The sequence below is a fragment of the Lycorma delicatula genome, chromosome 6, assembly GCF_047948215.1.
Source record: "Lycorma delicatula isolate Av1 chromosome 6, ASM4794821v1, whole genome shotgun sequence".
In the NCBI taxonomy this organism is placed as follows: Eukaryota; Metazoa; Arthropoda; class Insecta; order Hemiptera; family Fulgoridae; genus Lycorma; species Lycorma delicatula.
Window position 1 is genome coordinate 103,734,005 of NC_134460.1, and position 12,476 is coordinate 103,746,480.

Sequence of the window (12,476 nt, forward strand, 5' to 3'; positions counted from 1 at the left end):
ACTGAAACTGATGATTAATCACATAAATGGCTTTTAAACAAAGAAGAATGTTATTAGGTTTTGGTTTTTGGCTGTTAGTTCATTTAACAGGGTGATATTTATTATCAAATATCTATTTTATATTGTTTTATCGTGTTTTTTTTTTTTTTATAGATTTGATGATAAAAGAAGTAAACCATTTGATAAGGATATTGGTGGAGATGGCTGGGATTCAAAACCAAGAAGTAGAGGAGGTATGCTAAATAAAAAAATTATTAATTTGTGCTTTTATTTATATATATTAATATATTATTTAGAAATATATTTTTTTTTATTCTTTTTCTTTGTTTTTAAGTTTGCTCAAGTTCATGTTTAACACTTTTGTTAGTGCTCTCTCCTTCCTTTCATGCCAGTATTTTTTTAACTCTCGCTTTTTCTTTTTTATATTTCTTTAAAAAGCCATGTTGATTATATTATCAAAATTTGCAGCAAACAATGCTTCTGAATGATCACTGTATTCAAATGGCTTAATTTTGCACATATAGAGAATTTTTTTTTATGTACATTCTTTGTACTACAGTACTAAGTATTATGCCAATTCCATTATGTAGTATTATGCCAATTCCATTTTGTTCACCCAATTTCTTAGGAAGATTTTTTCTTGGCCATTCCATTCTGAGTATTTAAACTGTCTTATTTTTTCTATACCTGCTTTTTTAAAAGTTGGGTCATTCTCAATATTGTCTTATTGTGTTATGTTTCAAAAAATATTTGAAGGTTTGGTCTTTCTGCTGTTCTTTTAAGGGGTTTATTTATTCTGTTGCAATTTTAGGATCATTCAGCAAAGTAACCAAATCATCCATAAAGACGAGATTAATCTATTATCATGTAGCATTTTGATACCTTCCTATGCCATTTTTGAACTATACTATTTTGCTTTTCACATTCATTTTCTACTTGTGGATAACGTTTTGAGACACAATTAAAAGCAATGGTGAGAGTATCATTCTCTTATCTTTTTATAGGGAAAGGATTAAACATTCTACCAAAAAATTTAATTTTAGAAGTCATGTTAGTGTTTCTCTGATTATATTATTTCTGGTTTTACCATCCTCACCAAATTCTTTTAGTATTTCAAAAAGAGATTGACAAAGACTTGCTGTATGGTGTTTAGTTGCTTGTGCTTCATAGATAAGTTAAACAGAAAAAAATTGTTCCACATAGATTAGGACTTCCTAAATATTTTGATGCTCTGCTAATTTTTTATCTATTTTGGGTTCAATTTATGTAAGTGTAGATAATGTTTTGTATGAAATATTTTTATAAAAGATATTCCACAGTAGTTGCATGTTTTGTCACTTTTATGGAAAGGATAAATAAAAAAAATTCATTTAGAATTTTTTCTGGTTTCTTTATTTTTTCAATTTTGGAACATACTTTAAGCACTACATCATTATGGAATTCCCTTCAGAAACCTTAATTATTCTTAAGTAATTATTTCTTTAATTTCATATCTTTTCAATAGCAGGGAATCTAGTAAAACTTTGCTCACGTAGTTTTTATCCTTTTTTTTAGGATCATAATTTTTAAAGTACTTTACCAAAATTTCAGAGTTTTCTTTGTTATTATGGACTAATGTTCATTTTCATTTTTAAAACATACGATTCCAAGCTTGGGTAGCCTTTGAACTTAAACGTTTGGTTGAACTCATGGGTTATTCTTTCTGAAGTATCTTAGATTTTCTTTAGTGGCTGTTTTCCCCTTTATTATTTAAATCCTTAGTTATCTAGATTTTTTTCATCCAGATGTTTTGAGAAAAGCTTTCAGCTGCTTCTTTGAGGTATTTCTAAAAAAAAATGGGGAATTTAATGTTTAATTTTTTTTTTTTGTATTTTTATTTAATCTTGATTCTATTAGATAAGATTTTATATTTAAATTTCTGCAAAAAAATAAATTTTTTATTTTTATTTAAAGAGAGCAAGAGGAAGTAGCATTGTGTGATCTGCCTGTTCCTTTTAAATTGATTATAATTAAAAATCATTGTTTTCTGATAAAAATTCAGAAAATTTTATTCTACGAGAGCCTGCCTGGTCAAAGAAGAATTTTATTGCTTCAGAAATGGTGCCCTTGGTTTAATATCATAAATTATTCCATAAAGCAGTTAACAAAAATTGAGATAGCAGTGGGAATAACTACCATCCAGTAACCAATTGGTACAAAATATACTTTGATACAGTATTTGAATTGATGTATTCTCTCATACACTTGTTATGGAAAACAAAAAAAGATTGAATTTATATATAAATCTGTTAATTTTAATTACTAATAGCTAAAATGAATATTTTGTTTCAGGTGATTTTGGAGTTTCCAAATTTGATAAAAAAAGCTCGTACAGTAAACTGTCAAGCCCAAATATACCTTCTCCTGTAAGTCTTGTAAGTGTATAAGTGTATATTAATTGTTTGATTTGAATATTAATAAAATGTATTATTGGCAAATAAAATATTAATATTTCTCAATTAGCAAATTCCATCTTAGCAATAGAATATAATTAGTTAAAAAAATTAATTTTTATTTTTCACTTATACTTGGGATTTTTTCTTATATATTTTTCAGAACTATTTCAAAAATTTCTACTCCATCAGAATGTTTTATGTGGAATTAAATTTAAAATATTTAAAATAATAAGATAATAAAGAGGTTTGTTTGACACTGTCAAAATAAAATATAAGTGTCAGTTTGAATTTCCACATAAAACATTTTGATAAAGTAGAAATCTCTAGAAAAGTAGTAAATGTGGATGAAAAAACAAAACTTACGTGGGTGTGTGTGTGTTTGTAGTTAGGATCTGATTACTTTTATTAGGTAAATTAACACATAATTTGTTTTATTTAGGGTTTTTTTAACATTCATTTACTTTGTACAACAGTACATTTAGTTTTTAAATTATGTGAGGGTTTCCCCAGATAGTAAAAGTTTCTGCCATTGAGTTTCATAACTTCTCTTTTACCTAATGTTGAAAACAAGATTAAGATAATGTTATTTGTCAGTTTGATTTTGCATACAAAATCAATGGGCTCACTTGAAGTTGAGCCACTAGATCGCTAACACATCTTTCATGTCATTTACAACCAGGGCTGTATAATCTTTCATATGAAATAATTGTTAATGAAATTTCTAAATTTAATTTTTTTTCCATCTTTTATGACCACTTAGGATCACTTTAGTTAGTCCATTATCAAAGTCTATTTGAAGGGACTGTTCAGGCCTTGTGGTCCTCCCAGTACTTTTTCATACGTTCCATCTCCATGCCCTTTCTGGTGTTGAAAATGTTCGTGTTGTGAGTTTCTTTCTTATGAGTGTAAGGCGAGTGTTTATAATCTTGATTTTTTTTTTTTTTTTTTTTTTTAATTTTATATTGTCTGGTGTCTTTCTGTTGTAACCCAATTTCCTTCAAATCCACCTGCATCCTGTCTTGATGTTTTCCAAGTTAAAATTGTAATGTACAGTTGTTTCAGAAGTCACAAATCTTGCATCCTCATGGTGTATCTGAAGAATCCTAGTCTCCCCTTACTTATGGTATCAGTGATGGGTTCTAACTCTATGTACATGACTTTGTTGGGCACAATCTACCACTGCCTTTCTTTCTGATACTTTTTGTTGATGTAGGTTCTTATGATTTTCAGGAGTCTCTGTCTTTGATTGTTTCTTCAGGTGGAAGTGTGCTTCTGATACATATGTGACTTACGGTTTTATAATTTTGTTGTAGTGTCTTATTTTTGCATTTATGGATAGACATTGTTTGCTGTAGGTGCATCAGGTTAATTTTTGTGCTATAGCTTGTTTGCTCTTGTTTGGAAGGCTTTTTCATTTTGGTTGTTATTATTTCTCAGAGTTATTTAAATTGGGTTACTATTATGACTTTATCACTATTTATTCTTACTTCTTTCAGTAGTGTTGGTTTTTAGGACATAATTTCTGTCTTTGAATGCTATTTTAAGGCCAATTTTATTTGCATGTTTTGAAGTTTTATTTGCTTTGAAGTCATTTGGTAGTAGTGCCAAGTCATTGGCAAAACCAAGGCAATTTGTTTTTATTTTTTGGCCTATTTTTTTTGGGGGGCGGGCATTTATTGAGTCATTCCCTCATTACCATTTCCTCCAGAGTACAGTTGAGTTGTAGTGTCCATTGCCTTGGCACAGTCCTTTTTGATCTCAAGTGGTTCCATGAATTCACATCTGAATTTCACTTTGACTTAGTGTTTTTGAGTCAGTTTTATCATGTTTATTAATTTGGAGTGTAGTCTGAGGTATCATTGAATTTTTAGTAGGAATTCTCTATGGATGCAGTAGTATGCTTTCTTGAAGTCTGCAAATGTTATGACCTTGTCTCTGCTTCTTTTTCTGTGTAATCCATTATTAGCTTGAGACTAGTCTGGACAGCTCTTCCAGGGTCTTAAACCTCCCTGGTATTCTATACTTATTTCTCGGGTTGTAAAACAATCCTATTGAAGATGATTCTTGAAAGAATTTTGTATGTTGTGTCTAGGAGTGAGATTCCCATGTAGTTGTTAGGGTCCGTTTTGTCTGCTTTTTTTGTTTAGTAGGTGGATGAGGGCTGTCAAGTGTTCTGGTAATTATTCTTTGATCCAGTTGTTGATTAAGGATGGCTAGGATTTTCACATTGTCTTTATTATTAAGAACCAGATTATGGTTTTCATTTTTTATTAGCAGTGTTGGGGGTTCGTATTTTTGGAATTTTTTTAAGGTTTTGTGTATCGTCTCACAACTACGTTTTTCCATTCTCCTTTAGTGTATTTGGGGTGTTTCCAGGTTTTGTATTTTTGAGGTTTTCTCCTGAAATGTGTGGATTTTTAGATTAATTTGTGGTTTCTGCAGAGATCGATGAGTCATTCAATTTTTTTTGGGCAGGCCATTTTCCAATGAAGTCGTGGCATCTTCTTTCTTTGCCTAGTTGAGCGTTGAAGTCTGATTAGTTGGTTAATAGGATTTTTGGGGTTGTTATTTATGATCTGGTCGAGTAGGTCCCAGAACCTTTGTTTTGGAGATTTGTTTTTATTAGTGGGGGCACAGGCGTTTATTATGTTGTAGATTTTATTCAATGCTTTTAGGGTGAGTGTTGAGATTCTTGGAGATTGTGACTTGAATTCTTGTATGAAGTTTATTATTTAGAGGTTGACCAAAAAGTCTGTTTCAAACTGTGAGACACTTTCCATCACTCTCTTCCCAGATATACCTTTTTAGAGCCTATATCCTTTAGATTTCATGGTATCCTGATTAGTGTTTATTTCCTGCAGTCCTGTGATGAGAATTTTGTTTTGGTGCATACGGTCGGACATTATTTTTAATTTACCAGTCTGCATGAGTGAATTTACGTTGTGTGTGGAAATGTAGATGATTTGCTTCGGTTTGATTTTTGATTTTGTATTGTTCTTGTTCATGTGTGCAGTGTTAGGGCATTCCATTACTTGTAATCGCATGTTATGATCTAAGTGGCAGCCCACCATATCTGAATGCTGCCTTCTCTGAACTCTGGTGTTGCTTGGTTCAGCCAGTGGAGTATGCTGTAAAAGACCTTTCATGGTCCACTGTCAAGGGGTCACCTGTGGTGCCCTCGGGAGTTGGTCCAGAGTTACAACTCTATATGTGATCTAATGAGGTGATAATGGGACTTGATGATAGATGAAGTTGTGAAGATTGTGTAGGTTGAATTTATCGGACAGATTTCTACTATTTGTTCCACATAAATCCAGGTGCACGTGGAGGCTCAATCTGACTTTGTCAGATTGAGTCTGACAAACATTATATCCATTATTTTATTTGTATATTTAATATAAAAATTTTAAAATGGTTCAGATTTTTATATAAATATATCTAGCATGAGTGTATTTCATCTACATGCTGGTCGTAGTCTACAAAAAATAATACACAAAGTTGTATTTTCCCATTGGTTTGGAAACAAGGCATAAAATTCTTCTCATAGGTTTTGTTAGATTTTTATTAGAAGACCACATTTTGAGAAAAAAAAAAGCCTGAATGAATAAAAAAAGAAAGAAAAGTAAAAATAAGAAAAAAGTAATGAATAAAAGATAGTGAAATCTCATGTTAAAATTAAAACTTAACTATAAAAATAATTTTGTCAAGCATAGCTTGATTATTTTTGAGGAAAAATAAGTCATTAAATTCAATGCACAGACAACATATAAGAAAACAGCCAAAAAAATTGAGTTAAATAATTTAATCTCTGATGAAAATGTCAGCAATTAGGATTAAAACATTAAGAACAATTATATCAGCATAAGATCTATTCCCTTTTTTAAAAAGAAAGATAAAAGCAAATTAATCTGTTCTTCCTTCATGATTTCTTATGGAGGACAATCACAGTTATTCAAAATGCTTTCTTTCTACGACAGTGCCTCGTCGCTATCTTCTTTGATATCAGAAAGGCGTTCAACAAAGAGGCAGCATGGTATTCTAAACACCCTCAAAGAATGGGGAGTTAAGGGCAATATGCTTGCTTTTATTAGGGATTTGTTGAATGGTCATACTTTCTGTGTTTGTGTTAGAGATTCTCTCTTTGGTAGTGTCACCTTGGAGAATGGAGTACCTCAAGGAAATGTTTTAAGTGCCGCCTTATTTTCAGTAGCCATCAATGGTATTACTAAATATGTGCAGATGCCTGCTAAATGTTGTTGCCACCTTATTTTATATAGCTATCAATGGTTTTACTGAATGTGTGCTGATGCCTGTTTCATGTTCTTTGTTTGTTGATGATTTTGCTGTATGCATTGCATCCTGTTCAACAGCCACAGCAAAGAGACTACTACAGAACACTGTATCTCACCTTGAAGCTCGGTCCAGGTTATACCGGCTTTACATTTTCACCTGAAAAAACAAAATGTGTAATCTTTTCTCGTCTGCAGGACCCATTTATTCCAAAAGTCTTTCTCAGTGGAGATATTAGATTTTTAGGTTATTTTTTGATAGCTGCCTTACGTTGGTCACGTCGAAGAATTAAAAACATGTTGCAAACTTTTAGATATGCTTCGATAGCAATTGGGGTGCCAATTGGTCATCTGTGTTGTGTTTTTATTGATTTTTAGTTCATTCCTGTTAACATTATGGTTGTGTTGCTTACTCTTCTGCACATGATACTGTGGTTAAAATTCTGTATGCTGTACATCATGCTTTCCTTTGGCTTGCTACAGGTGCCTTTAGATCAGGCCCTGTTGTAAGCATCCTTGTTGACTGCAGTGAGCCAACACTTTGGGATAGATGGAACCAGGTTTTGGACATCTTATTTTACCCATCTTAAGGGACAGCCAAATCACTCTGCTTTTGAGCAGTCCTTGGAAATCCTTATTTTCGAAGATATGAGGACCATTCACGTTATACTGCACCTGTAGGTATTCGCACCCAACATTTACGGCACCTTATGATTGTTGACGCACCTTCTATTTTTCCAATTTATTCGTGTCCATATCTTCTGTGGAGAATCAACCTTGTAAATTTTATGTTTGACTTCATGATATTCAATAAGGAATCAACATCACCTATTTTCTTTCAACAAATGTTTCACCATATTCTCCAAGACAAACCCAAACGCAATGGTATACATGGATGGATCAAAACAGAATGGTACAGTTGAGTGCATATTTATTGTTAATAACCGAACTTGTATGTTAGGTCTACCTGGTCCATACCAGGATCGAGTGTCTTACTTAGTGTCTTTACTTCTGAACTGTGTGCTATAAATAAGGCTTTGAATATCATTAACGCAAAGTATTGTCATATTCTTGTTTGCAGTTATTCGTGTAGTGCTTTCCAAGCCTTAGAGGATTTTTATTCCAGACATCCTATCATCACTAAAATCTACAATGCAATCGCCAAGTTGAACCATTGCAATAAACAAGTGAGTTTCTGCTGGATCCCAAGCCACGTGGAGATTCCACGTAATGAATGTGCAGATTCCGCTGCAAAAAGATGCATGTAGTCATCCTTCACACCCGTGTTACTACATCCACCGTTATTAACTATGTAAAACTCACTCTTTGCACAAAGTGGCAGGATGACTGGATGGCTACAATTGATAAACTCTGGCACATTAAAGATTTTGTATTGCCATAGGACTCCTAATACAGGAAAACTCATAGTGAGGAAGTGGTCCTTTGCAGATTGCAGATAGGATATACGAGAACTACTCACGGGTATCTGATGTCAGCAGTAAACACACCAGTATGCATTCGACGCAACTGCCACTTGACTGTGCATCACATCCTTGTAGACTGCATATGTTATGCAGCCTTGCATCGTAAATTTAATGTTCCAGGAATCCTGTGCAATAATAAAATTGTATGTTTTTGTGTTCAACATTTTAGTTTAAGTTTTTTATTTTCTCTATGTTTTTTAATATCTTAGTTTGTTTTGATTTTGTTTTTAAAATTCTACTTTGATTTTTAATCAAAGTAGTAGTAGAATAACAGTAGTAGTAGAATAACAAAACTGTTATTCGCCCAAACATGAAGAAAAAAATGATTCTCATATGTTACTACAGACTGCCATCTATAATAATAGCCTCTAAATACGTAACTTGTTGCTAATGCTAGTTCCCAAGCAAATTTGTATTGATCAGTTAACTGCCTTTATTGTAAAAAAAAGGGTCCTGATCCCAGTTTACTGTACTTTGGTTAGAATTTTTTTCACCACTCATTCCTTTTCTTTATCCGTGATCCATTCCACATTATTGGTTCTCTTGAGTGTAGCTTTGACCCAGCTACATCCTCCATGTTCATGATTAGGATACCAGAATTACTGGTAGAGCAAAGTTAAAAAATTGATTGTAGTGATTGAAGTAGTATTTTGTATTGCTAATAATGAAGACCTAAATTCTATTGTAAATGAAGGAAGCTGAGCTTAGGTTGGTAGCAACCAACAAGTTGAACACTTGCTTAATATGTATGTATTTTATTATAAATTTGTCTTTTTCTTTTATGTAGCCTAAGAAGATTATTGTCCCAACTCCTGTCATCTCATTAGGTGATAAGATTACTGTGGAACTTGTGTATTCTTTAAGTCCTGCAGAATTTTTTGTACAGAAAAGAGAAGACCAATCTGAATTAACGAACCTAATGAGCATTATTGCATCAACATATACAACAGGTATATACTGTTACCTTTTGTTGGGGGTATAATAATATAGTAACTAATTTTTGTTTTTATCTTGTAGTGTCTTAGGCTAAGTTTTTTGTGATTGCTTGCTTGGTTTTTTGTTTAATGTATGTTGAATAGCTGGTCAATTTAAGTTGAACTTTATCCTAGGCTCATTTTTTAATGCTTCTAGTGTTTATCTTCAGCATTCTGACCAAAAGATTTTAATTAGCAAATGTTATTACAACATTAAAATCACAGTGAATGTTCCTAATAGTTCAGTGAGTTAAAATAGAGTCCCAGTGAATTGTTGCTTAGAAAGTTTACAGTGAAAATTTGATCTAATAAATTTACATCTCCTGTAATGGTCAACTTTTTCAAATGTAGCAAAAGTAGTAGTGGTTTTGCTGATATACTCTCACATCAGGATATCGCTCTCTTGTGAGCCAGAGCCTTCCAACAGATGACCCTCACTCAAATTGGTGTATAATTCTCTATTACATAGTACGCGCAACACTTAAAAAGTGAAAAAAACAGTTCTCCATTTGTCATCAGTACACATTTGTCAGTTGGCAGTCGCAAATATCACATTTGCGACTGCCAACTGACAGTACACCACCACATCCTTGTGGATTGTATTTGTTGTGTGGCATTACATCACAAGTTTAATTTGGGGGCTAACATTTGAACTATGCTAGGGGATGATGAGATTTTATTATCTTATGTATACAGTTTCTTAGGCCATTTGTTTATACTCAATATTTTAAATTACTGTAGTGTTGTGTATCTGCTATTAATGCTAATTTCCATATAGCAGTTTGAATTTTTAGTATTTTAATTTAGACATAAGATGTGATATGTGTTTGTTTATTATAATAAACATGTCGTGTCTGAATGATAACACCATAGCATTTTCCTCCCAGAAAAAAGAAGAAAAAGAAGGTTTTGAGATCTTGAAATTTTAGCAGTTTTCTCAAAGACACACGTCATTACAACTACTATTACCTCACCACTACAGTTCCATTTTTGGCTGCTTTGTTCCACATTAAAACGAGAACTTCACATCCTATTTTGTCTGTTAAATGTATGATTTAAAATTAAAATAGCGTTATTCCTTCTACTAATAGAAGGAATTTTACTAATTATGTAAAAGGATATCTCTGCTCTCTTCACCATGTATCACCTTTTTTTGTCATTAGAATGGTTCTGAAAATAGTTCAATAGAATTGTTAAATTGAATCATTTTGTTATTAAATGAATTCTAATAATAGTAATTGCTTCTTGTGATTGTGCAAATATATGCACAACTAATAAAACGTTTTAAAAAATTAGTGGATAGTATATGAGGTGCTACCCAAAAGTTTGGAGAATTTGAATGTCGCGCGCGAACCATTGCTGGTACGACCTGCTGCCACTAGATGTGGCTAACAGTACTCTTTGTGAATCAGTGTTCCAACAACTGTGATGGTGAGAGGCTGCATTGTTGACTTTCGTGCGGTTGTGTAACATTGTGTTTTACTGCTTCGGCGAAGTTCTAAATGGCAGATTTTAAAGAGCAAAGAACCTGCATCAAATTTTGCTTCATGTTTAAAAAAACTGGTACAGAAACCCATCGCATGCTTGTGGAAGCATTTGGTGACAATGCTATGAGCAAAAGTAAAACTTTTTTGTGGTACAAACGATTGAAAGATGGACGAACGACAGTCTATGACTGTGAGCGTTCAGGAAGACCATCAACAAGTGCAACATCAGAAGACATCACAAAAGTGTGAGAGGCTATTGTTGCAGATCGTAGACAAACAATCCATGATGTTGTGCAATCGTACAAATATGGGTCCGTGCAATGCATCTTGTCGGACAATTTAAACGTGAGATGCATTGCTGCAAAATTCGTACCAAGACTGTTGAACAGCGACCAGAAACAAAATCGCGTAGCTGTCTGTAGTGAATTGAAAAATTCAGCAAGAGATGACCTTAACTTCCATCTCCAACATCATAACCGGTGATGAGACATGGGTGTACGGGTATGACTCTGAAACTAAGCAGCAGTCGTCGCAGTGGAAGTCACCAAATTCACCGCAGCCAAAAAAAACATGCCAAGTTCGCAGCAACGTGAAGTCCATGATGATTGTTTTTTTCGACATCAAAGGCATTATCCATAAGGAATTTGTTTCTCTTTGTCAAACTATCAATGGGATGTTCTGTTGTGAAGTTTTGAAGCAGTTATGTGAAAGCATTAGGCACAAACGTTCAGATCTGTGGGATAACAACAGCTGGGTTCTGCACTATGTCAACGCGCCTGCGCACACATCGCCAGCCATTTGGAAAAGAAGGTAGTGATTCCCCACCAAACCTATGCACCTGACCTTGCCCCATGCGACTTTTTTCTTTCCAAAAATAAAATTTGAATTGAAAGGCTGTCGTTTTAACACAATTGAGGAGATTCAGGAAGAAAACACAGAACGTGCTTTGAACACTTACACCTGCAGACTTCCAGGGATGCATGGAATCATGGGAAAAACGCTGGGATCACTGTATCAATGCCCAAGCGGATTACTTTGAAGGAGACAGTGGAAATTATAAGTTATGATAAGTTATTTTATTTTTATGGTAAAATTCCCCTAACTTTTGGGTATGGTGTTACCCACCATACCCAAAATTTTTATGTTGGCGTTACATTAGTAAAATATAGTAAAACATAGGTATATGTTAGTAAAAAGAAAGTGGTCAGACTTTCTTAGTCTTCTGAATTATAGCTCAAGTCATAAATAGTATTCTATTGCAATCTTTTTCTTTATGTTATTTTAATCAAAATATTGTAATCTTTCATTTGATATGCATTCAACATAATCTTTGACAAGTAAATGAATTACACTGGTGTTTTAAGAGGAGGCTGGTTAATCAGCCTGTGGGAGCCAAAGAATTAAATTTTTTTTAACAGTAACTGATTTTAATAACTAACTCAAATTTTGAATTATTTACTCCTTAAAATATTTCATATTATACTTGTCTTGTCTATCTTTACAGGAGGAACAAAATTAGAATCCTTTGAAAAGGGTACATTTTGTATTGCTATGTATTCAGAGGATCAAGTTTGGTATCGTGCTGTGATTGAATCTAGTACTGCTAATACAGCATCTGTAATTTTCATAGATTATGGAAATTATGAAGAAGTCGCTACAGACAAATTAAGGGTATTTTGTTTTCATTTCCTTTAAGATACTTAGTTGTCTATTAATGTCATTAATAATGAGTAATTCTCATACAAAAAATATTTAAATATAAATATTTAGAAAGTAAACATTTTTATCTTTAAACTATTTCGTATTG

The 12,476-nt window shown here is 32.9% G+C and overlaps 1 protein-coding gene across 3 annotated transcripts in view; it reads left to right on the plus strand.

Annotated features, from left to right (window-relative positions):
* LOC142326086 (protein tudor-like) overlaps positions 1 to 12,476 on the plus strand; it is a 129,303-nt gene that overhangs the window by 80,887 nt on the left and 35,940 nt on the right. For 2 of the 3 annotated variants that reach the window (XM_075368254.1, XM_075368256.1), the window contains 4 exons: positions 154 to 233; positions 2,332 to 2,414; positions 8,996 to 9,158; positions 12,174 to 12,340. In XM_075368254.1, the coding sequence (XP_075224369.1) occupies positions 154 to 233; positions 2,332 to 2,414; positions 8,996 to 9,158; positions 12,174 to 12,340 (493 nt within the window). The remainder of the gene's footprint in view (positions 1 to 153; positions 234 to 2,331; positions 2,415 to 8,995; positions 9,159 to 12,173; positions 12,341 to 12,476) is intronic. The other variant, XM_075368255.1, reaches the window with a different exon arrangement.